This window comes from Lepidochelys olivacea, assembly GCF_965140295.1.
Source record: "Lepidochelys olivacea isolate rLepOli2 genome assembly, chromosome: 2".
Taxonomy (NCBI): domain Eukaryota; kingdom Metazoa; phylum Chordata; order Testudines; family Cheloniidae; genus Lepidochelys; species Lepidochelys olivacea.
In genome coordinates, this window is record NC_140412.1 from 167,838,045 (window position 1) to 167,865,129 (window position 27,085).

The 27,085-nt window shown below is 43.0% G+C and overlaps 1 protein-coding gene across 1 annotated transcript in view; it reads left to right on the forward strand.

Annotated features, from left to right (window-relative positions):
- GRB10 (growth factor receptor bound protein 10) overlaps positions 1–27,085 on the forward strand; it is a 201,595-nt gene that overhangs the window by 31,357 nt on the left and 143,153 nt on the right. The window contains exon 2 of the mRNA XM_084622039.1: positions 17,577–17,674. Coding sequence (XP_084478165.1) covers positions 17,624–17,674 — 51 coding nt within the window. The 5' untranslated portion in view covers positions 17,577–17,623. The remainder of the gene's footprint in view (positions 1–17,576; positions 17,675–27,085) is intronic.

The following is a 27,085-nucleotide window of genomic DNA, read 5'->3' on the forward strand; positions in this document are numbered from 1 at the left end:
GTTGGATTTTCAAGTGACCCTAAGGATGTCATATGTCCATATCTCATTGAATTACAAGACTTTTTTTTTTTGGACTCAATTTCCCTTAATTGGATTTGTCGGTCTTTGAAAAATGGTCAGTTCCCATTATCTTTAAATAATCCATCCCATAAAAAAAAATCCCTTTTTATTCCCCCTTAAGTAAATTCTAAGAGCTTCAGCAATCGTAATAATGATCACACAACCTAAATAAAGAGCAGTGCATAATAGTCTTAGGCTTCTGTCTGTTTGAAGGAGTTATCAGTTTCCCTTTCACTAAACAATCTTAAGCAAGACATCAGTCACCAGCAGCAATCTGGAAAGACTGAACCTTCCATAATTGAAAGGTTAGTTGGACATGTAATAAAGTCAAATTAGTAATTGGTTTTGATAACAAATGCTACTGACTTGATATGCAGATTATAGCCGCGTGTGTGTGTGTACGCACGCACGCGTGCACACACAAATAAAAAAGGTCAGGCCCAGTATTATTCAAATTATTATATAGTTGGGAACCCTGATGTGCACAGTTACAACACTCTCGCTATAGGAACTCTTCTATATTTACAAATAGTTTATTAATACATTTAGCACAGTCACAAACACCCCAACTCCGTAAGGTAGGTAGATAATACCGACTGCACATGCATATGCTCACACCATCCCTTGCAGAACAATGTGGAATGTTAGCCATTATCATCACCATCACCTTCCCCGTCATCACCAGTGGCCATCATTCTGGTACCTCCCAAGTACTACATCTCCTCCTCCTCCTCCTCCTACTGCCCCTAGGCAGGAATGCAACTTTTAAAATATGATACGCTGACACCAGTGTGTGTGATGCATATTCAATAGTATTTTTTGTATATCCTCACCTTACTAATGTTGGAGTGTCCTTTTATAGGTTAATATATCAATTATTTCAATTGATCATATATGTCAATTTGTTGCCGTGGCCCTCTTGTGGTTAGGTATCTGTGAATGTCGCTCATGTACCTGTTATGTATGTCAGTTCATTGCCATGGCACACTTACGATTGGACTCTTTGGGTACTCTTGTGGTTGGTTGTTCCTGTGGTCAGAAATTGCCCTTAAATACTCTATTTTCAGCTCCCTGGTACTCTGGGTTTTCTGTTGGGCTATTTATCTATTCAAAGTTCATAAGCCTCAGCTTTATGCTAACTTGTTGAAGCTAACGTTTTACAGGATACTGGCCTGTAGGTTCCTTTCATTACTGCTCAATATAATGCAAAGCAATGAGTATGATAAACCGAAGGTAGCTCTTTGGGCTACAAGATGGATTGCAAAGCCAATTTCTATTTCAGTATTTATAGGGTGCACCCTAGAGGGAGAAATATTTTCTCACAGAACCCCACAGTATAGCAGCCAACCAATATTCTCTGCCAAACTAAAAGATTACAAAACATGCCTTTTAGTGATTGAGCTCTGAGTCTATCTGTTTAGTTTAACCTTTTCTTTAAGGAGTGACTTGATGGCAGTCTGTAAGTACCTACATGGGGAAGAACTTGTCTATAATGGGCTCTTCAGTCTAGCAGAATAAGGTATAACATGATCCAGTAACTGGAAGTTGCAGGTAGACAAATTCAGACTGGAAATAAAATCTGAATTTTTAATGCTGGGAGTAATTAACTATTGCGACAATTTACCAAGGGTTGTGGTGGATTCTCCATTACTGACCATTTTTAAATGAAGATTGGATGTCCCTCAAAAGACATACTCTAGGAATTATTTTGGGGAAGTTTTGTGGCCAGATTAGATGATTACAATGGTCCTTTCTGGTTTTAGACTTGATTCATAGATTCCACGTCCCCAGTCCTTTCAGTTTACCCTATGAGAAAAATCTGGGGTCAGTGGGTTGTGAACCATTCCCTGAAAGGCAAGTGAGTCTCTCGCTAAACTCACTGTCTCCAGATGTGAACTAGGCTCTCAATGAGTGTGTTCCAATAGATTATAACCCTCTGGGTGAGGCATGAAGACACAGTCCACACCATAAAAAGCAGGTCTAGATTGGTGGAGCAAACCTGGTATTGCACTTGGAAACCAACTGGAAGCCAGAGCAATATACTATCTGCTAGAGCAGAGGTGGGCAAACTATGGCCCGTGGGCGACATCTGGCCCGTGGGACCCTCTTGCCCAGCCCCTGAGCTCCTGGCCAGGGAGTCTAGCCCTCGGCCCCTCCCCTGTTGCTCCCCGTTCTCTGCAGCCTCTGCTCGCTGCACCGCTGGCGCAATGCTCTGGGCGGCGGGGCTGGGACCTCTTGCCGGGCAGTGCAGCTGCAGAGCCGCGGCTTGACCTGGTGCTCTGTGCTGCGCGGTGGCATGGCTGGCTTCGGCCTGGAGGCATGGCTGTCTGTCCTGGCGCTCTGTGCGGTGCAGCTGTATCGCTGCCAGCCACTGGCGCTCCAGGCAGCGCAGTAAGGGGGCAAGGAGCAGGGGGAGGTTGGATAGAGGTCAGGGGAGTTTGGGGAAGTTGTCAGGGGGCGAGGGTGTGAACAGGTGGTAGGACAGTCAGAGGGCAGGGAACAGGGTGGTTGAATGGGGGAAGGGGTCCTGGGTGGGGCAGTCAGGAAGGAGAGGGGGTGTTTGGATGCAGTGGCTGGGGGCAGTCAGGGGCAGGGGTTCCTGGGGAGGTCGAGGACAGGGAGTAGGGGCCGTGGATGGGAGCAGGGGTCTCGGGGGGACTGTCGGGGAACGGGGGGGGCCGGATGGGAGCAGGGGTCCCGGGGGGGCCGTCGGGGTGAAAAGCGGGGGGAGGGGAGGGTGTCGGATGGGGAGGGGGCTGGGCCTTGCCTGGCTGTTTGGGCCTCCCTAACTGGACTTCCATACAATTTCGGAAACCCAATGTGGCCTTCAGGCCAAAAAGTTTGCCGGCCCCTGTGCTAGAGGCACCAGCTAAAATTTCCAAGTGATCTCTTTATTCCAGAATTGCTCATTGCAAGACTCTTTTGGAGGTGCAGGTATGAGAGAACTGACATCTACTCTAAAACTTGTTTCTGTTTTTTGTGTTTTTTAATCTTGCCATATACAAATAAGGAATTGAGAGCACACTTGGCCGCTGCTGGTACCTTGGCATCCAAAAGTGAATGAAACTACTTTAACGCTTCAGGTTGAAAACTAGAGTGAGAAAAGGTAGATGCTCCTATTCTGCCAAGAGAGCAGATATTGCCTCTGGCTTCCTTGTGTAGTCTTCTGTCCCAGTTTACAAGCACACTTGTTAGCTGGCTAAAATTCAGTCCCACTTGCTCTTGTCTCAGTCCGAATGCCAGTCAGGTACTCTGTAAGAGATGATTAAACTGAGTCCCAGGAAACAGAAGCAGAGCTAGGTGTCTTCTGCTTACAGGTGATATTGTAATTCAGCTGACCCCAATACAATTGCTTGGGTTGGAGTGAATAAACCTCTCTGTCAGGGTGGGCAGAGCTTCTCCATCTGACTGTTTTAGTGAAGATGGTTTTTGAAAACTGAACTGAAGGAGCACCTCTCTGGACATACCGACGTTAGGAGCAAAAGGTACATGTGAAAACCTGAGTTTAGAAGTACAGCATGATGACTGAGACACCTTCCTTGTGGATAGCATTATTCAGTGGCAAAAAAACTACATTAATGCAGAGTTAAGGTTGCATGGTGATCGGTCATCGTGCTGCAGAACATGGAGCTGAGCAAAATTCAAACTTCAGAAAACGAGGAGAGGCAGAGTGAAGATTCCCCAGGCAACCTTAACTCTGTTCTCATTCAGCAATGCCCCAGTGTGCCCCATGAACACTGATACGTTTTACTCTGTCCATCCCACAGTTCACCTCCTTTTACAACCCATTCATTCATCACAAGATTCCATCTTAATGCTATTGAATGATAAGAACTTGCCAGCCTGTGGATTTTAGAGCACTCAGAAGCGTCTTCCTTTAAACAGGAAGGATAGAATATTTGTTTTGGGGAGGGGCTCCTCTACCTATCTGTCTACAGTATAAGAGGCTCTGAAAGATGTGAGGTGTCATGTTCTCAACTAAAAATGAGGATACCCAATGGAGATGCATACAACCAGAAAGCCTAGCTCTGACATGGGTGAACTACTCCATCACTCTCGGGATGTACCCCTCTTCCCTCCTGAGTGCTTTAGGGTCTGTGATATGCATGAAGTATACCTGTTCTCAGCTCCCCACTCAAAGGGGCAGGGCTTCCCCAGATCCTGATTCGTATGGGGGCAAGGTGGGGGCCTCCAACCAGGGCAAAAAAGGATGTCTGTCCCACCCCGAGAACCCAGCTCGGATGGGCTCGGTGGGAGGGGAGGGGGTCCAACCTCTGTAGCTGGGCACAGCCCCCTCCAAATCCTGGTGTACACATGGGAGGGCAGTGAGGGGTTCAGGCACCTCCAGATGGGGAAGGCCCCCTGTATCTCAGATCATATGAGAGGGGACTCAGACCCTTTAGAGGGACAATAGCTTCACAGATCCAGGCCTACACACTGGAGGGGAGAATGGGGCTGACAGGTGTCCTGGCCCCTGCTCTCTTCCTGTCACTCAGCCCCCCCCCACCATGTTCCCCTTTCTGCTGTCCCACTTGTTCACTCCCCTGAGCCCCCAACTTCTCCTCACCCCTACCACCCATCCCCTTCTCTTTCCCCCTAGTCTCCCATCCCTTTCATCCCTGGAAGCATTCACCTCTTTATCTTTTCCCCCCAAAGATTGATTACATTTCTCCCCTCCACCCCCACCCTATATAAAACTGCCACTCATAACTCAAATTGTAGCAGTGTCCAGCTGATCTATCCAAACCTCTGGCAGAGTCTTAGTTGGGGACTCGTGATTAATGTCAGGGGGACTGGAACAATTTGTATAATGGGGTGCTGAGAGCCATTGAACCAAATTATAAACCCTGGATATGATGGACACCACTTTAAGCCAGGGGGTGCAACAGAACCCCTAGTTCCAGCACCTATGATTAACGTACCTTTCTGTTAACATAGTCATCAAACTCAAGGACGGGTGTGATTCATCCAGTCATCCGTATCTGTCAGCTTGGTACTTTGTACGGTTAGTTAAAAGGAGACTTAGCTCTTAGTCAAATGACCCCAAATTTGGATCACTAATGCTGTTCCATGCCCCCATGAGGCACACCAGATTTCAAAGCAATCTAATTAACTGCTCACATAGAGCACTTATAGGAGTCAAGCTTTAAAGCATGTGGAATGGCAGGAATGGAAAAACCTCTAGCCATTTTTCTGCATTGGCATAGGCATGGTGGAGGGGAAAAAGGTACATTTTTCTTAAATATTGTTCTCTGTTTTGGGTCCCTCAAAGATTTTAAGTAGGGGCCACCTGCTACCTTGGGTAACAGTCAACAGACTGCTACCATTTTGATCCACTAATAACCAATAGTTTGATCTCTAGCTGTGGGCAAAAACTAAATAAAATAAAATAGCCATTTTTAACAAAAGTTTCTAGGCTGGTTATTTTTTCCAGGACCATGTCTCTCGATTTCCACACTGAAGGAACTCCAGATTTGTGACCTTATCCTGCAACTTCCTGAGGCACGCTGAATTCCGAACAAACCCCACTAAGCATGTCTATTTTAGAGGACTTAGCAAAGTCAACCTTTAGTTAGAGATGTTTAAACTATAGTGGTGCTGGTGAGCCAATATAAAATACCAATCTTAACACTGAAAGCTTCACAAACACACTCCTGCTGGTAGGAGTTGAGGTGGATGACATCAGTCTTTCTGTGCTGCTTCTAAAATGTACATCTGTTCCAGTTTAAAAAGAAAAAGAATATTGGACCAAAGCAATGGGTCAACAGTGAGCTCCTGTTAACAAGATACTACACTTTGCAGCAAACCTACAGTGCCAAAAGTGAGTTCCTTTACAAAGTATAGCCTGTAGAGCTTTTAGACTAACAGATTTGCACTTAATAATGGCAAGTGAGGGGTAGAACAGAATTCTTGTTAAGGAATTTTGCATTCATTTGTGGAAGTGCCTGGACCTGCGTCAAGCTCTTTGATCTATGTTTGTTTAGCTCCTGTTTTCTTTTTAAGATATCACATGCATTTGAGTAACTCAAATTACACCTTAAGTGATCCTTCACTCGACTGTACTCAGACCTGTGCTCAAAGTGCCACAAGTTGGGTAACTTCTTTAGATAGTAAATTTATCTAAGTGGGGAGGAGAACAAGCAAACCTGGAAGCATTCTTACATACCATCAGACACAAATGTGACTGTCAATAGTTAGGTATTCAAAGGTAACTTTGAATCATCTGCACTTTTTTTTCCTATAACACTATTTTGGTCTGTGTTGCAAAAATCAAAGGCACGGTCACTTTCTGTATTAAAAAATGCGAAATTGCCAACTTCAGATGAAGGATACAATTTTTAAGAAAGGCACTGAAAATCTGTCTGAGGCTGAGTTGCTTTTGAAAATCAGACTTTCGTGCATAACTCACTTGGATACTCTCTTGAAAATACTCCCTGAAATCTGGACTTTGTGATCATGCATGGAAAAGCAGTTTTTTCCTCAGCTAGAATATTGGGGAGGAAAGCTAAAAGGAGTGTGATGACAAAAAAGATGACTGAAATAGGCATCTTGTCAAGCATTGAAAAGTGTAAATTTCAAAACAACCTCTTTATTCCTCCCCATCCCTACCCAACATGTGAACATACGTACTCCTCTGACCAAAAAAATTGTTTATTTAAAAGAAATACTTTAATCAGTTTAAATTCCTATCTGAGAGTGTTACTGGATTCATGTGTTTTTAATGCACCCACTTCTGTGGCATTTAGACTCCAGCAATCACCCAGATTTTTATACTATCTTAATTAGAAGGAATCTTTTTCTGTGCTTAATTGACTAATGTCGAATTGTCACTTGTTACACCAGCCACCTGCTGTAACTTTAGAATAAAGTAGTAACTTCATGGAGAGTGATTTGGACCATAAAGGGTTGTAACTACATGTCTTTTCTGTAACCTATAGACTTTAATGTTCCCTGCTGACCAGCAGGTACTCTGCATTTCTCTCCACCTTTAAGCCACCAATGTTTACACCTAATACCAGTTCCAAAAACAGAATAAATGTTTCACTTAAATCTCATAAATTAGCTATGCGTACTCAATACGGGTTGCAAAGAGATTGTAGATAAACCCTTCTAGTCAGCACAGGGAAAAATCTACCAGCATAAGTCCTTGTGTGTACACTCTCTTATTTTGGAATAAGAGTCGCTATGCAGGGAGTTTCATAGGGTTGCCACATGTCCGGTTTTCTACTGGAACGCCCGGTTGAGAAGGGACCCTACCAGTTCTAGTCAGCACCGTTGACAGGGCTGTTAAAAGTCCAGTTGGCGGCACAGTGGGGCTAAGGCAGGCTCCCTACCTGTCCTGGCTCTGCACGGCTCTTGGAAGCAGTTGCATGTCCTTCTTCTGGCTCCTGGGCATGGGGCAGCCAGGGCGCTCCGCGCACTGCCCCTGCCCCAAACACTAGCTCTGCAGCTCCCATTGGCCTGCAGACGGGGCAGTGCGCAGAGCAGCGTAGCCGTGCCTCTGCATAGGAGCCAGAGAGAGGACCTGTCGCTTCTGGAAGATGCACCCCTTTCCCCCTGCACCGTAACCCCTTTCCCAGCCTGCTCCCCCTCCCGCCCTCTGAACTCCTCTGTCTCAGTCCAGAGCATCCTCCTGCACCCCAAACCCCTCCCCCAACCCCATTCCACAGCCCACACCCCCAGCCCAGAACCCCCTCCCCCAGTCTGGAACCTGCATCCCCAGCTCAGAGCCCATACCCCCTCCTGCACCCCAACCCTCTGCCTCCGCTTGAAGCCCCCCCTATACTCCAAACCCCTCATCCCTGGCCCCACTCCAGAGCCCTCATCTCCTCCTGCATTGCCATCCCCGGTGCCCCAGTCGAAAGCCCCCTCCCCCAACCCTGAACTCCTCCTTTGTGGCTCCACACTAGAGCCCACACCCCCAGCTGGAGTCCTTATCCCCTCCTGCACCCTAATCCCCTGAGCCAACCTGGTGAAAATGAATGAGTGAGGTGAGGGTGGGAAGAGCAAGCAACAGAGGGAGGGGGGTTGGAGTGAGCAGGGATGAGGCCTTGGAGAAGGGGTGGAGCAAGGGTGTTAGGTTTTGTGTGAGTAGAAAGTTGGCAACCCTAGAGTTATAGCCGTGTAACTATAAATATATACATACATTTCCTCAAGTGGACAGGCCCTAACAGCCTGTCATAGGTTTTGTCCTGTACATCTGTTTGGGTTTTTCGTATATGTTTTTGCAACGGAGCAGCTACTCCTCTGCTACCACTAAGGTAAGGCCTCTACCCTCTGACTTCCTTGAGACCTGCAGAGAAGTCCCCAGAATGTCTTCTGATCCATCCTTCCTGCTCCATGCTGTCTAGTCATGGATGAAGGTACCTCTCCCATCCCTCCACACCCCTCTTTAGTGGTCTAGGACATACTGTATAGAGTTGCCCTCGCTGGGTTCCAGAAAACATAATTATGAAATAAACAGTGAAGTTCACTGAACATGACTTGCAAAGGACACAGTACTGGGCTTGTATTTTTTTTTTTTGTTCAAAAATTCAGTTTTTTCTGCCCTGGAAGACACTACAGTTTGAAAAATAGCGAAGTGATGACACTGAATATCAAAAAACTGAAATGAGAATTTTTTTTCAGTATTGCATAAAATTTGGGGTGGCTGTCTTGTCAGCACCACTGTGACTTCAGTGGGTAACGCTTCTGGAGAAAAGAGAGCTTTTGTTAAAGAGCTCAGTAAATGACCGCTCCCTAGGGTTTTTCTAGAGTTTCTGAGGTGATGTATTGTGAAAACCTGACACACGCTGAGATTCCAGCTTATAGCAGGGAGAAAATGTGGAGAAGCTTGTCCGAAGTATTTAAAACAAACGGACAAAACCTTCCATGCTGCCTTCTGTGCATCATGAAAAAGCATGAGCCCTCTCTTCAAAATAGTCTGGAAGTTGCCTTTTAACTCTGTTTCTAAAATGTTGGCAGGTTACCATCTTTGCTGCTTTACTCTTAACTACTTTGTACAGCTTTCTGCTTGGATTTAAAGCCTTTGTCTGGCAGATGGAACATGTAAAACTTGGAAAAGCCTCTGTGTTGGCAGAGTGACCATACCATTGCAATCTTCCCATTGCCTTGTATGGTTGCAAGCTGAGGCAGAGACTGTATTGCACTCGAAGTGCATAATTTGCCCTTTTCCCCAGCAAATATAAAACAAGAAGGTGATGCACCAGAAGACTGAACTGGTGTCTGGCTGTAATTAAGTAGCAGCTTGCACTATTGCATAGTAAATGTTGGAATCTTTTTGTGCTTAGGAGCAGTTATTTCCACACACTCTCTAATGTTGAGAAACTGATTCAGACACAGTAGAAATGTTCAAGATGCACACCTGAAAATGTTCCCCGAACTTGTTTCTCTACATGGTCACAAAAAAGATATACTAAAGTCTGAGAGATTATAGTCTGTTTTTGAAGTGTAGATTTATTGCTTAGTAGGGAGCCATATAAAACATGGGTCTATGATGGCCACTGAAATCTGATCTGCGATGGTTATACCTCTTTCATGGGGCCTAGATGAGAAATGCCTCTTCCAGAATTATGGCACTTGAACCTTCATTAGAGTTTGTATACATTGTTTGAGCTGATAGCCATCTTTTTTATTTCTTGAATGTGCTAACACTTGCAACAGCATGTGACCTTGTGGTCACAGTCTTCACAAGCTTCTAGAATTCCTCTTCTCCAGTCCTATATGAAGCCTGTGACCGAGCAATAACTTGGCTCTTGCAAACCTCCTTATGATCTGTGCTGTTTAGCTTACAACAAAAGAGCTTTCAACCGTAGGCTACATACAGTTAAGGTCTCTTAGGCAGGTATTCTAAAAAACAGTAAAGTATAAAATGATGTTGTGATATAATGAACCTGTTTAAATATCTGAAAATGTATGAAGATGCATTGAGTAATATCTGTTCTAGAAGTACAGAAAATATTTGAATAGCTAAGAGTAGCTGACATATTTTGTTGGTTCAGCTCATGACAATGTTCAAAATAAGCTAATGGTTGGACTAATATTGTCACTCAAAGCATTTGCAAAAGGAAAAAAACAAAAATAGTAAACTGAAACTTTAACTCATGAAATCAACTTCTATAAAGGAAACCTGAAAATAAGTAGGATTATTTACATACCAGATAGTTGCTGGTATCCACTAGAATTGGTTGGAAAAATTATTTTCCTTCTGCAGCAGAAAGAAATCTTTTTGAAGGTGAGAGAAATCATTCTCTGTTTCCCATAGAAACTCTAGACTTCCTTTCCCAGCAAACTTGTTTTAGCTCAATCTGTAGAGGAGAATGAGGACACAATGTGACCAAACTACAATTCCTGTGAGGCACTGTGGCAGTATATCAAAATGGAAATTTTTTTAGTTGAACAAATTAATGCTCCAAAACAAACATCAAAAATTTTCATATAAATTGGACACTTTTTGCGAAATTTTGTTTTGTCAGTAACCTAATTTTCAGTCAAAACACTTCAGATAGGTAACAGCACTAGTCAAATATTTCCTACCTATCAAAGGTAAACGGAAAGGTTATATTAATCTCTGAGATTCTTTGCAGAGTACAAATGAAGCAGTGTAACTAAAATTTGGCACTTTAAAAATGTGTGCAGTTAATGAGCAGAGCATCTAACATTATTACATACACCTGTGTAGTTGCTACTCAAGCTTTTAGTATTTGGTGTTTGAATCTGAGACACAATGAATTAATTGATCACTATTTCAGTGCATGAATTTGTGTGTTATGAGTGATTTTAAACACGTTCTCTACATCTCAGGCATACACCACTTCTTCCTGCCCTGACTGAGTCAAATATTACATGGTCAATTTACTGCTGCACAAGTGTGATGTGAGACTCCTCGCTCTTACTCCTGAGACTGTTTTGCTCTTGTCTAAGTGCATGTGGACCTCAAGAGGGCAGAATATGTTTCAACACCAGTCTTCCTTTTTATGTGATGGCACTATTCACCAAGTCGTACTTTAATCTGACTCTTACTTTCCTGCTCTTAAATTCCTTTGCTCTTCCTATTGATCATGCTGCTCAAATGCAACATTAAATATCAACTCCATAGATATTAGCCAACTATGTGGGATTTTACTGTATTGCCAAATCCTAGTCGGTGAGTTGAAATGGCCACAGCCTAGAATTAAAAAACTAAGACGGGAATTGCTATTTTTGTGAGTGGGGTTTACTCAAACAACCAAAACGCTGAAGGTATTTTGATGAGTTCAAACTCAAAACTTGGATCTAACACACTAACCAACCTCCCACCCACCACACATACCTCTCCCCAAAATGGACAGGCTGACTAACAGGCTGCTTTATAAGAATACGGAAGGTGCCAGAACTCCAAGGCAGTGGGCATGCAGAAAGAGTTCCCAACTGTGCCCTACTTTTGAGTTAGGGAATAGGTGAGAAGCAGGGGAATAACTGACACAGTAGGGTGTTCCAGGTTCCATACCAGAATTAGTATGTGAATATGGAAAAGGGTGTAAGCCCTGAGATGGTGAAGTATTTAGATGACATGAGACTAGGTTAGTTGAGCTAGTAAAACACTACCCTTAAGAGGGAACAAGTAAAGTTATGTAAACAGGCAAAACAATTACGTATGAAATTGTTGACATGCAAAATAGTGCACATTAGAAGGAATCCTTTGAAATATTCATTCACATGTTATCGGACTGTGGACTAAAGATTTGACCTATTCCCTATGTGCAATACCCTCTGCATTTTAGGGAATGCTGGCGGTTTTGGAAAAACGCAGAGAGCTTCAACCTTACCCCAGCCTGAACTTGAGTCTGCTGGAACAAACTCTCTAAAGCTTTTATTGAATGCCTAACTACTTAGAAGGCATCCAACAACTTCTAAAATTGGTCTCTAGATAAAAAAATGTGTATATAGGCAGACATAGAGGCAGAAAATCCAAAAGCTGAATAGCTCTTCAAAATAGTAATATTTTGTTTTAAGATTAAATGTTAGTGTAAATTAAGACATTGTAGTAGAAAACATTGTGCTTCTTACTACATAAACATCATACGTTTGTGGCCCTTGATGTTATATGTATACACGTTCAGGGTACTGTACTTATCAAAGGAGATGAATTATTTTAGTGGTGGTGCTGCTTTGTTTGTTTTATTTGACAGTAATCCCAAATTTTGAAATGCCAGTGAAGCATTCCAGGGCTAGGCCAAGCAAATGGAACTGGCTAATAAAAGCTGTGCATAGTTAAGAAGTAGTAACGTTGGATTCTTTCATTTGTCACACTTATCACAACTTAGGAAACTTTGACATTCCTCGTAAAGCTTCTAAGTTTTGTTTTGTTTTTTTTGTTTTTTTTCACTTCTAAAATTGCTAGTTCTGGTAAACACTAAATTTGCTAGCAAAATGACTTTAACTCCTAACTTTCATAGATTGCCCCAAGGAATTGGTGTAAAGTTCTTCCCCCCTCAAATTTATTGTTCTCTAATGGTGTGTCACATTAGAGTTTGAGATTTCAAAGATGAAATAATATGCTTTATATTATTGTAGCAGGGATATTTTGGTAAACTGCTTTAAGACAAGAGAGGTATGTGGTCTTAAATCAGTGCAGATGTATGACTGGGGGTGATGTCACTGGAAGATTATTGCTTTCCTCCTCACTGCAGTGTTCACAAATGAATACTCAAGAATATTGCTGTGAAACAAATAAGTCTTGATAAATTATGCAGTCTTGCCTAGAATAATGGTTTTGAAGTAATTTATGATCTTCCACTGGTGTCCTGGAAATGTAGGGGAAATTAAAGTACAATCTAAAGTCGACATATTGGTCTAGTATTGTTCGGAAACACATTAAAATTTCTTGCAGTAATCCAGACTTCTGTACTTAGAATGGATTTAACTCGTGTTCTATCTTGGGAATCAGTGAAACAAATAAATAAATGCTGTATTCTTCTAATTTGTTTAGAACTGAATAAAAATCACAGCAAGCATGCCTTTTTATAAAAATAAGGCAATGTTTTATAGATGTTACTTTTTAAATATTAACTTAAAATTGTTGCAGTACAAAACTGACTTCTCTCTTCACCCTCTTTCCCACTCTCCCTGATCTATCTGAATGCTCAAGCCAATAAAAATAATTCCTTTCGGGGTGCTGCTACTACACTATAGCAACTTTAGAATATTTCCTGCAGACTCCAGCCAATTTAGGTCTTGATGTACCTACAAAATTCATTCTGTGCAAGATAGAAGCTTTGGCACGTGTCAGCTAAATTAATATGAATCTTCTGAAATGTGTTCAAGAATTGAGGCAAAATCTATACTGAAAAATAAAATTTGGAGTTGCCTTCTGCCAATCTAGCAAGAACAGCCCTCATGAGAACTGAATGTAAACTTTTGACAAGTGGAAGTTAGATGGTCTTGGCCATGCCTATTGTTTGCATGTTTAAAGATATATTCTATATGGGTGTCCTAGCGGCTGTACTAAAAGGGCATCATGTCATAGTCTAATAAAGAGAGCCTTGTTTGGTTCTTAAAATGGTCTTTTCCAGTATGAGTAATACAAGGTTTAAGTATTAAATTTTAAGTTATCTTTTACAGATAAACTAGCAGCATGCCACGCAACTCAAAGTAATAGTGTACAAATCCAATACTTTTATTAACAGTAGTGTTTATTTTAGGTAGCTGTTGGTTTTCTGATGCCAAATCTCACTGTGGATAAGGAAATCTTCTCTCTGACGACTTGCTTAAGGAGCTGTTAAGGCTATTTCAAAGGCTTTATTAGAAATGCCATTCCTTTCCTAGAAGCAGAGTACTTTTAAGTAATAGGATCCATTGTTTTGCATAACTGAAGTACCTTTGAAACCTATAAATTAATTTTTAAAAAAACGTTTTGCTGTCACTCTAAGCAAGCCTACTTTGCAGAAAGAGTAAGTGGCACCTTTCTAGATGGTGCCCGTGATGGGGTGGACTAGGCCGAAAGGTCCCCTGCTGGAGGCCTCAGGGTACTGCCACACCTATTCAAGGAAAGGAGCAGTGGAGAGGTCCTCCAAGTGGCCTAGAGTGGTTATGACGAAGCAACCAATCAGAGGGGCTGCTGGAGTGGCCAATCAGGGGCTAGGAGGGCCATATAGAAGGAGCCGCAGAACAGAGCAGCAGTTAGTTGCTGCTTGGAGCTGGAGGAGAAAGGACTGCATACCTGGCTGGAAGAGCAGCTAGACCAAAGACAGTCTGCTGGCAGGGACTGGGGAGTGAGACGCTCCTGGCTGGCTGCTAGGGCTGAGCCCAAGACAATCTGCTGGCGGGGAGCATTGAGGGAGCTCCTGGCTGGCTGCTGGGACTGGGGAGGGCCTGAGCACAGCAGGGCCACAGGAAGATACTGTCCCATACCAGGGCCGGGGCTACTCACTGCAAGAATGCAGACACACTCAACCAGAAGGGGCGCTTGTGAGATGTAGGTGCCGACCCTGTTACAGTGCCCATGTGATGGAGTGTCTTCTATTATACAGAAGCAGCATGTTGGTTAGAGAGCACTCTATTTTGGAGGCATCTGGGTTGTTAGTTTGTCTTTTTGATACGGCCTATCTGTTCAGACGCAACTTAGCTTTTCAAAGATCTCTGAATGAGCCGATAATCATATTTCTTGTTGTAGTGGACATGGCGTTCAAAGCCTGTGTGCGAAGTAGTTTACATGCAGTTTAGGACATTATCATATTGTAATACAATTTATGTGTGTCTCTCTTGATTGCCGAAATAAAAATCTAGCATTCCTAGTTTGAAGACTTCACACTGTAAAATGATGCACAGTTTACATTCAGGTTGATTTCTAAAACACGCAAATTCCTGTAACTTCAGGAGTCAGCGGTGGTTCTTCAAGAAGTCATTTAGCTATTCCGCTGTAGATAGCTTACAAGGAAAAATCCAGTTAATAGTTTGGCCTTGTGCTAAGGGACATGCATATTTGCAGCCTGACACTCATCCCGATTTGAGTGGAGTTGGGGTGAAAGTTAAACATCTTAGTCTGTTTCCCTCTATTCCTCCCTCCCGCGTGGTTCTCCCCCCATCCCCCAACAAATTCTCTTTGGAGTGCAGCTCTATTGACTAGGTTGCCAATTTTGGTTGGAGGTATTCCTGGAGTTTTCATCACATGACCTAATCTTTAATTCCTGGAGACTCCAAGACAATCCTGGAGAATTGGCAACCCTATATGGTGACAAAAGTGGAAAGTGCTAGTATAGAGACCCTGCCACCCCACTAACCACCATGTCCACTCCTGCTCTGAGGTCTTGATGACTCTGTGATTAAAAGCTATATCAGTTGCCATGCCCATCTACACCAGTGGGGAATGAGAGTTGGGAAATGTACTGTGGGTGAGGACAGCACTCTAAACTGTCATGGTTTGGAGTTTTAAAAGGAGTAAAGTGGTACTGTCTTGGACAAGAAGACACAACAAGGGTTCTCCATCGACTCCGCCTGCCACAGCAATAATCCCGATTTATCAAAGCTCTTTCTACAACTATCATAAAATAACATGTTTTACTGGGGCAGAACTGCAAACACAGGCTTAGGAGCCTTTTAACTTAAGGGTTAGTAATGTATTAACTATTTACATAGTACAGTGGAGGGTCAAAAGTTCACTGAAATGCAGGATCCTGAACGTGAGTCACTCGGAAAAGCTGGGCTGGGGAGGGTAGGGGCCTAAAAGCGTGTCTGTGGATGTGTAATATCCTAGGGAAAGGTGAACTGTCTTGCAATTGTGTAAGTACCTAGAGACTGCAGGACCTAGAAACAGAGCAATCTATTTACCTACTGGCTTATATCCAGAATTTCTCCCACCCCAAAAAGGCATCATCCCAACTTGCTTTTTCTGGAGGGGTGGGCTGATTATTTGTATTACAGTCGTGCTCCGAACCCCATTCATGGATCAGGGCCAAACCTAGAACAGAAAATGGTCTTTGCCCCCTGAAAGGAATGAATTGGAGGTCTGTAAACTTTTGTTCTTTTGGGATGGGGATGGAAGCCCCAAATGTTCCTCATATGAAAATACTCAGCCACCAGCTGCCTCTGTAAAGAGGCAGTTGAAGCTGTTATAAAAAATGAACAGGATAGAAGCTCTACAGGGGGATAGTCTTCATTGGCTTCATGTTTTCTGAAGTCTCTTTCCCCTGGACTGCATCTAATTGGAAGGGAATGGTCTCAGACACATGCAGGGTATTCGGTGGGACACTGAAATAAGAAATGGCAAGACAAGCACGTTACTTGTGGTAATGCATGGAGGTTCTGTCGACTGTTTTCTTCATGTTGAATTGATCTGGTGGTTCTCCACTTTCAAACGTCTTCTCTGACTAGGTGGCTCTATCAATGAAATAATGATAGAAGAGGAAAATCTGCCCTCTGAACATGCAGATAGAGAGCTAAGGGGGGAAAAAAGTCAGCTATCTGAACTGCTTTAAAACAGTGGCTCTCAACCTTTCCAGACTACTGTATCCCTTTCTGGTGTCTGATTTGTCTTGTGTACCCCCAAGTTTCACCTCACTTAAAAACTTTCTTACAAAATCAGACCTAAAAAATACAAAAGTGTCTCAGCACACTGTTACTCAAAAATTGCTTACTTTCTAATTTTACTACATAATTATAAAATAATTTGGAATATAAATATTGTACTTACATTTCAGTGTATAATATGTGGAGCAGTATAAACAAGCCACTGTCTGTATGAAATTTTAGTTTGTACTAACTTCGCTAGTGCTTTTTATGTAGTCTGTTGTAAAACTAGGCAAATATCTAGATGAGTTGATATACTCCCCTGGAAGACCTCAGCATACCCCCAGGGGTACACATACCAGTGACTGAGAACCACTGCATTAAAACACTATTTAGGTGACAGTGCTCAAGTTAGGAAATACCAGTCTTATAGTTGCTCATGCAAACCTAATTGTGCTCCACTTTTGCATTCACACTGTACTCTGAATGAAGAAGGGGGTCATGTGGAAAAAAACGTATATAATATAATTAAAGATATAATGCTTACACTCAAATGGACGTTCTCAAGGAAAATTAGAACACTTTAGAGTTGTAGCTCCCCCAATTTTAAATGTGTGGAATAGTTTGTGGCTGTTCAGTCTTGCTCTGATTTATTTCTGGAATTCAGAGGACCCTTATGAGGTAAAATCTGAGGTATATGAATATATATATACCTCCAAAGTGAGGAGAGTTCCTCCATACACTACTAAAACTGGAGACATGCAAGTAGATTGGGAGGGAGCCAACCTGACAATAGTTGGCTCTCTTATTGGAGCTGTCTAATCTGGTATTAAATGAAAAAGCAGACTTGTTCTCCCAAGCTATCAAATACTACCTCAGAATCCTGACCTGCAGACTTGCTCCTCCAAGTTGGTGCAAGTACTTGCCACTTCTTATTACCCTTCCCTGCTTCCGTCCCTCTCAAACAGGTTTTTTCAGGAATAAGTTGTCAGGCCTTCAGTGTGGTTTCTGACTTTGTTTGTTCTCTGCAGGTGCTGTGAAGCAGTAGATGTAATTTGAAGAAAAATTGGAAGAACAAATGGCTTTAGCTGGCTGCCCAGACTCCTTTTTACACCATCCTTACAGGATAGTAAGTGTTAACTTTTTTCTTTTTAAACATTGTAATGTAATTTTGGTGGTGCTGATGTAAAACTGACGCTTTAGTAGCTGCCTAGTAGTAGTCTGAATTTGACTAGTGGTTGGTAGCAGTGACGGCAACATTATCTGTGGACCAGCCATTCACTAATACGTATATACCGCAAGCAAAGATGAGAGCTGTTTCAGCTAATTGAATAGGCAATATTGATGGCTAAGGACCCTTTTTACCCTCAGATCTACTTATTCATTTTGCTAGGTCAAACCTCTTTCTGGCAGAGTGACAGCACCCATGGAATGTGGAAATATCTGTTCCAGCAAAAAAATACCAGAGTCTGCTGAATATTCAATAAATAGGAACAGGAAGTGCAATAAAATATGCAATAAAATATGCAATAAAAGTAGTCATACTGTGTCTAGTCCTCTGTGTCAACAGTCGTATATTTTTTTCAGCAGTGACTTCCACAGTTCAGTGACACAGCATTTTTCTCCAAATGGTGCATTGGATTAACCTTTTTCCTGTCATTTCATGTCATTCCCTTGTTTCTTCGTGATAGAGGGTAAAGTTAGTTGATTCCTACTGACAGGTCATCAGCCAATAATCTTAAAGTCCTCTGACCTCTTCCAAAGTTCAGATAAAACTGATTGGTGTCTTCAGCAAAGATCAAGACTGTTCTGTAAAATGTCTTCCTTTTTGACTTGTCATTGACTTTATTCATCTGGCTCTCTGGCTGTTCCTTTCTGGAAGAACCTTAGATAGATTTGACTGAGTTTCATCTCCATTAGTGCACCAGTGAAACAGTTTTCCAATCCAGTGGGCTCAAGCTTAGCCCTGACTCTAAACTGGAGAAGGCGCTGAGCTGACCACGATTGATGTGTAATCATAACAGCCAGTCACTTCGGATTAGAAAATCTTTACCATTAAATCAAACTATCCTCCTCACGATGCAAAGTCCAGTAGTGCTGAAGGCCATGGCTCTCCCAAGCTCCTACAATGCAGCATACAAAGTTTTAAGGTAGCTCCTCTGTTCAGAAAGATCTACCCCATTTTGGTCTCATCAAGCCAGTTAAACCAATTTGAATTCTTTCTTTTTGCAAGTTCAGTTGTTCCTTCTTTGTGGTGGAACTTACCTAGTGGCATATATAACTGACCCTTCATGGGACAACAGTGCTAAAACCAGGAGTATATACTGCTTGAGCAAAAGGAGAAACTTCCTTAGCTTGCCACTGTAGCAGACTCCTATCTCCATGTGGACTAGCCAAAAGAGAGAGGCGTCTACAGATTGTGTTAGCGTGGGTTACATGTTTGCTTCTTAGGAATCTTCCTCCTAAAATTGTTTTAATGAGTTAGTTTACATTTTCAATTTCAGTGGGGAGGGAAGGTTCACTAATTCCAGGAAGCTTGGGTCTTCATTCCATTGGCTCAACTGTCTATTGGTCCATCTTGGGTACTGTATTTAAACAGGCCTTCTGCCTGAGTTTTGAAAGTAACTGCAGTATTTCCAGTACCATGCATTCAAACAAGCCCCCCAAAAAATCCTCAAATTTGTCCAAGGGGTGGAGGAAGGTTTTTTCTTTGCATTTTGGTTTGAGCTATTAGGGTGCACTTCCAGGTTTTTCTTGACAGCTGTTAGGACTAGAAACTAAAATGAAAGCTGAGATTCCCTTGTAGTCACTTGACTCCAGGACTGGAGCTCTAAGAAAAACAGCAAATATTGTGAGTCTCTCGTGGTAAAATACCAATGTTGCTAACTCTAGGGATCTTTTAATCCACCTCTTCTGCAGCCTGCTATACACTTCCACATGCCACGTCCTTCCCCCCTCTACCCACAAAACCTTTTGATACCCTGCTTTTGTTCTAGGAAACTAGCGGACTAAAAAGCTTCATAACAATTACATGAAGGCTGCAGGAATAGTAAACGCTGCTGTGGCTTGGATCCTCTGCATCTACTGGCGAACTGGTCTCCAGAGGAGGGAGTGAGAGAGAGTGCATCCTCCATTAATTTTACACAGTATTTCCTGGCACAAATATTTACTGTGTGCTAGCATTCTTGAAATGAGTGCTTGAACCTATTACAAAGACTGGCTTTGGAAAATCACTCTCAACTAATGTGTCTGCTGTGAGGAATTAAATTAGTTTGGCGGGGGGGGGGGGAAGTTTCCCCTCTTCCCCCTCCCCCCTCCTAATAAGCTTGATCAGATTAAATTTGACTTGCAAAATTGGCGGCTGAGCCAGCATTGTCTTGGTTAAAGGCCAGAAGAAGGGTATAAATTCTAAGTTATGGTGGGAAGTGCTGTTGTTGTGGTCTTCTTTGTTTATACATGCTCTGTGAACTTTTAAAATAAAACATAAGTCAGAACTAAAACTTTCAAAGACTCATAAAGAACACCCTGTCACCCTTCATTTGATATTGTTGGTACTTCAAGATTTAGACTGAGTAGATTATTCAAACTTAAATCTTAGGTTACATTATACCTTATCTCAAAAGGCTAAAAATGGAGTGGAGGAAAACCTCCTAGAGTACATTCATTCAATGGGGAACTCCAACAAGAAATCTGTTCACCTTTCAAGCAAACAGGAAATGCACCACATATTGCTCCAGAGGAATCCTAGGTCACCACTCCCAGCTCAGTGCTCTGCTTCTTGGTTGGATCAGTTCATTTATGCCTTTCATTTGCTGCTGCTGCTGCCACAAGTTCTACACAAAATCTGGCAGGACAGAACACTGTTTATCCTGATCTTCCCCTTCTGGTGTTTTGGTTTCCCAAACTCTGATGTATGTCACCCTGATTACCAATCATCCTCCCAATGTTTCCCAAGCTCCTGACCCAGTGGAATGGCAAGATCAAGTATCCTGATCTGCTTCAGCTTCACCTCAGGGCTTGGAATTTGGATGGGCCTCGTCCTTCAAATGTTCATGCTTCACAGAAGTTTGAGCCTTCTTTATTCGTAGTACAAAGGACTCTAGTAGAAGATGTTACCTACCTAAATGGAAGCACTTTTATTTTTGGGGCACATTAAAGAGGCATTCTCCCAGAAACTGCAGATATTTCTCTCATCTTGGACTACATCCTCTCTTTGAAGACATCAGGGTTGTCCATCACTTCCTGTGAGTCCTTGGTGGCAATCCAGGCATACCATCCACCTTCCCAGGGCTACTTGGTCTTCACACATCCACTGACCAATAGATTCTGGAATCTTGCACCCTCCTCCTACTTAAGTACTGCTTGACAATGGAATGCTATAGGGACCATCATTCAAAGAGGAGGAGGAAGTTACTTACCTGTAACTGGAGGTTCTTTGATATGTGTGGTCCCTATCTGTATTCCACTACCCGCCCTCCTTCCCCTCTCCTTCAGAGTTTCTCCATTTCCTTCACCAAGATGAATCAGATAGGCAGTTGGTCTGCCCTGCTGTTTATCCCCTTGGACAGAGACATGAGGTGAGCCAGGGCTCATGTGCAGACCAACGAACACTACTTTCAGATTCTTTAGCTCTGGACGCATGATCCACGTGCATAATCAACATTGAAATACAGATAGGGACCACACATCGAAGAACCTCTAGTTACACATAATAACCTCCTCTTACCTATAGCATGACATAACCACAGTATGCCAACATTTTTATAGCTGACTTAGAACAACGCTTCCTCAGCTCTCGTCCCCTAATGCCCCTACTCTACTTGCGCTACACTGATGACATCTTCATCATCTGCACCCATGGAAAAGAAGCCCTTGAGGAGTTCCACCATGATTTCAACAATTTCCATCCTATCATCAACCTCCGTCTGGACCAGTCCACACAAGAGATCCACTTCCTGGACATTACGGTTCCAATAAGCGATGGCCACATAAACACCACCTTATACCGGAAACCTACTGAGCTGCTATATTTACCTACATGCCTCCAGCCTTCATCCAGACCACACCACATGATCCATTGTCTACAGCCAAGCTCTAAGATACAACCACATTTGCTCCAACCCCTCAGACAGAGACAAACACTTACAAGATCTCTATCAAGCATTCTTACAACTACAATACCCACCTGCTGAAGTGAAGAAACAGATTGACAGAGCCAGAAGAGTACCCAGAAGTCCCCTACTACAGGACAGGCCCAACAAAGAAAATAACAGAACGCCACTAGCCATCACCTTCAGCCCCCAACTAAAACCTCTCCAACTCGTCCTCAAGGATCTACAACCTATCCTGAAGGACGACCCATTGCTCTCCCAGATCTTGGGAGACAGGCCAGTCCTTGCTTACAGACAGCCCCCCCAACCTGAAGCAAATACTCACCACCCACCACACACCAAAACCACTAACCCAGGATCCTGTCCTTGCAACAAAGCCTGTTGCCAGCTGTGTCCACATATCTATTCAGGGGACACGATCATAGGGCCTAATCACATCAGCCACGATATCAGAGGCTCGTTCACCTGCACATCTGCCAATGTGATATATGCCTTTATGTGACAGCAATGCCCCTCTGCCATGTACATTGGTCAAACTGGACAGTCTCTACGAAAAAGGATAAATGGACACAAATCAGACGTCAAGAATTATAACATTCAAAAACCAGTTGGAGAACACTTCAATCTCTCTGGTCACTCTATTACAGACCTAAAAGTGTCAATACTTCAACAAAAAAACTTCAAAAACAGACTCCAACAAGAGACTGCTGAATTGGAATTAATTTGCAAACTGGATACAATAACTTAGGCTTGAATAGAGACTGGGAGTGGATGGGTCATTACACAAAGTAAAACTATTTCCCCATGTTTATTCCTCCCCCCCCCCATCCTCCACCCTTCCTCAGACGTTCTTGTCAACTGCTGGAAATGGCCCACCTTGATTATCACTACAAAAGGTCCTCCCTGCCTCCCCTCCCACCCCCCCCCATGCTCTCTTGTAGGTAATAGCTCACCTTAAGTGATCACTGTGGTTACAGTGTGTATGGTAACACCGATTTGTTTCATGTTCTCTGTGTATATAAATCTCCCCACTGTATTTTCCACTGAATGCATCCAGTGAAGTGAGCTGTAGCTCACAAAAGCTTATGCTCAAATAAATGTGTTAGTCTCTAAGGTGCCACAATCACTCCTTTTTCTTTATAACTTTTAAGCTAATTCCTCACCCACCTTTTTCTTCCTTTACCTGTTCAGATTGGGAACCAGAAGCAGTAATAGAATCAGATCTTTATCTTTTAAAGTAGGCTATAGGTCTCTGACCAACTTCCTTGCTAGTTTTAGAATGTTCGCTGCTTTAGAAGCCGTTTCTAAGCTTCTGCTTACATGAGACTTTTTTCTTTATTGTATCGGGAACTTACATGTAAGCCTCTGAGTACATTCCACTGGAAATTATCTCTAGCCTTGTGGGGAAAAAATCAATACTGCCTTTCAGTGATTTTCAGGGGTCATTTCCAAATTCTCTAACTCTTCAGTAAAAATCCAGCAGTGAGAATTGGCAGCATTTGTCTTTAGTTCCTGGAAATTCAGAACATAGTTCCAGAATTTCTCAGAAAAAGGGGATGACTTTGTTTCCGTTCTTTTGCAATGTGTAGTCACAGCAGCATTTATGCACGGGGACTTGAACTCTTAGAAAAGATGTAATTTCTTAACTGTTGATTGCATAAATAGTTCAAGTCCCAGTGACCTGCCCAATGTCTATTTCTGCATGTTCTATTTCAAACAAACTAATTTAGGGAAGTCCTGTGGCTTGTGTTTTTATATAGGAGGTCTGGCCTCACCTTTTTGAATCTTAATCCTTTTTTCCCAATATCTCAGTTTTTGGAATCTAAAATTCTAAACACACAACTAGGATTCTGAGAGTCCAGTTTGCTTATCTCTTCTCCCTCCCCGCCCCTCATCCCACCGCTACACTTTTGCAAAGGAGGGGGACAAACTTCTTTTACTAAATACATTAGTGTTTATTTTCATTTGTCTGAATTCGTATTAGAGGGAAGACTTGTTTGAGCAATTTTCAATGACTAATTCAACATTAAATGGAATACAAATGCTTGGAAAAATGTTGATCATTCTTCCTTACTTTCCCTACATTCTCCTAACTTTTTTATTTTGATTTAAATCAGTGTTTCCTGACTTCTGCTTTAAATCTTGATTAAAATCAGTGACATAAATTACTTTGATTTAAATCAATCTACCCTGGTCTCTCTCTAGTCATTAAACTGGGGAGAGGAAGGGAAGGGAGGAAGAGAATTCACCACTGGTATAAATGGATGCATCTCCACTGAAGCCTGCCAAGCTGCATTGTCTTAAGCTAGTGGAGAATTTGGCCATAGATCTCTCAGAATGCAGTGCGAGTTATCCACCCTTTCTTGGTTATAAGGGTCATACCAAAATTACTGCTATTGTCCTAGGTTTACTTATTTTATTTGTGGATTGTCTAGGTTTGGTTTCTGAAGGGTGAGAGTGTCCCAATGAACTGTTAATTCTGGCACATGAAAAACGTGGTGAGACTGAAATCAAATTTGTTATGAAAGTTAAAAGTTTGACTTTCTATAGTAAATAAAAACGCCCTCTGAAAAATTGTTTATAATTGCCACCAACTTTCTATTGTACTGTAACAAAGCGTCAAACCAGGAGGCGTTGCTCTATAACTTTGGCCTGATTTACTACAAAGTACACAGAGCTGTAGAAGAAGGCATGTATGTTTGGCACTCATGACCTATGTCTATCAGCTGAAATTTGTGCTGTTTGTAGGTAGTGTAATTAACTGTTGTCATATAAACGCTATGGCAAACTGTTCTCCAAACTCCTATTTTTTTTTTAATTTAGATTTGAATAAATACTGCTGGATTTCCTAATGTTCTGTGGGCTTAAAGATGTAAACTAAAATCTTGTTCAGAACTTGGGATGTAGTTCAGCTTTTCACACTATGAAAAGATAGTGTGGCAACCAGAGTGCACAAGTGTGCTTTACTGTGCTTGAGCCTCACTGAATGGAAAACACAGAGGATTTGAATGGCATCTGTCTTCTACATATATTATGAAAAAACAACAATGTTGAAATAGCATGCCTGGCAGTGCAGGAAAAGTCATCTGCTTTCTCAAATGTGGCATCGTTAAGCAGATTTTCATCTTTGAGTGATTGTCACTATGTTGTATTCCACACGTGGGTACACATGCACCAAGGTCCAGAAGTTCGTCCGAGCGATCTACACTGGCTTGTACATGTGCAGTAGCTCTCCTTGTGCTCCCAACTGAAGTTATAAGAGGCAGTGCAGATCAACACCTTTCCAGTTCCTTCTTAGGGCGGCATGGCCTGAGTTGGAATCATGTCCTCCTTCACTTTGTTGTATGACCTCTATAAAAACCATTTGTAAACAATTATATTCTTAGATTAATAGTAGTTTAAAGAAATACTCTACTCTACCTTTTCTTCCCAGTTGTGGAACCCCTCTCCCGGCTCTGGGGCTATGCCCGGAGTCCCTGGATTCAGGAATTGCATCTCTGCCAAGTCAGTGTTTGTCTCTCGAGTTCCTTTTCACCCAGAGAGGACTGGGAGCTTTGCCTATAGAAGCACCTGAGGGAGAAGGCTATGAGGCTCTTCTCTGATCTGGGTCAGGGAGACTCCCCTGTATGTTGGCCTAGCAGTGCCCCTCCAAGCACGTGCCTTGGAGTGGAGCCATCAACATGTAAGCCCAAGGATTCTTCTTCCAGGGCTCTCCATTAGAGTGGAGGACACTCTCATGAGCGCAAGGACAGATCCCCATTGAGGATCTGCACGTTTCCTCCCCATGCTGGTCCAGGTTGGATGAGACGACATGAGTGGAACCTAAGGAACCAGCTCCGATGAAGACCCCTGGATCCGAGGGCAAGATACATTTTAAAAAAAAAAATCCACTGGTTCCGTCGGTCACCTTGATTCTGAAGTATAAGGATAGATCCTCACTGGTTCAGTCTGAGTGGTGGTCTAGATCCATCTTCAGTACAGTATCATCCATCTAAAGACCATCTGGCTGTGCTGATGTACCGGATCCATTAGACTTAACTGAGGAAACCCCTTGGACACCAGGGCATACGTACCAAGACTTTTATGTAACACTGGAGAATATGTTCCTTCCTTATCTAGTCTCCACTTATTTCTGGCCTCGCTTTCCTAAGGTATGTCCGTACTCTGGAGGAGTAGCCAGGAGGAGCCCACATCACTGTCCCAGGAGCCATCTCACCTCCAGCCATCCAGCAGGAGTACAAATGGCACTGCCACTATCATCAGGGCAGCTTTTGGACTCCTGATGAATCGGAGATGGCTGCACCGGTATCTCCGCTGAGGCAATTGAGTCCTGATAGACAGTAGAGGTTATGCTTGCCATTCCAGTGGGTATGACCTGCACTCATCCTCCAGGGATTGCAGGTACCAATCAACCCCTTTTTCTAGCCTTACTGGGATCTGTGGGATCCTTATGGCAGGTGCCTGGACACCTCTCACTAGTTGTACTGTTTCTCTCACCACTGAGTTCCATTGATGTAGGAGAAGAATCCACAGGTATTGATAGTTCTGAAGGGTGCCTCTTCATCATTCCCGGCCGAAACAGTCATTCCTTCTTCCCCTTCTCCACTGGATGACGATTACCAGTACTAGGAGCTGTTACAAAGAGTAGCCAGTGACCTACAGATCCCATTAGAGGTGGTCCAGAGCCCTCAACACCGACTCCTGGACATCTTGCGACCACACGGACCGAGTAGGGTGCTCTAACAATCAATGATGCCATATTAGAACTTGCTTGAGCAGTATGACACAGCATCCTGTGCCCCAAAACCAAAAAGGATCGAGAGATGGTATTTTGTTCCTGCAAAAGGGGCTGCATTCTTGTTCTCCCATCCTGCCCCCATCTCATTGGTGGTACAGGTGGCAGCTGAAAGGGCTTGGTTTCCTTATCAAAGGACCATCCAGCACATAAAGGTTCTAAGAGACTGGATCTCCTGGGAAGGAAGGGCTTCTCCTCCTCAGTCCTGTAATTTTGTGTCACTCACTACCAAGCACTGTGAGCAAAGTAAGATTTTAATCCCTATTGCAGGCTTGTGGAGTTCAGACAAGCCTCCCACAGAGGACAGGGCCCAATTTCAGTCTTTCAGATGAGGGGCAGCTAGTGGCAAAGGTAGCCCTCCAGGTCTCAGTGGATGCGGCAGACATGGCTTCCAGAAGTGTGGCCTCTGGTCTAGTCATGAGGAGGAATTCCTGGCTGCAGTTGTCAGGGTTTCCTAGGGAGTCCCAACACCATCCAGGACCTTCCTTTTGACAAATCGAATCTCTGTAATGAGAAAATGGACTGGTCCCTGCACTCACTAAAAGAATTGATCAACTCTGTGTTCCAAGGAGGAAACGCCAGAAGCAACTCTATAGACAGAGGCCACTCCCTCCTCATACACTTTATTACCAGC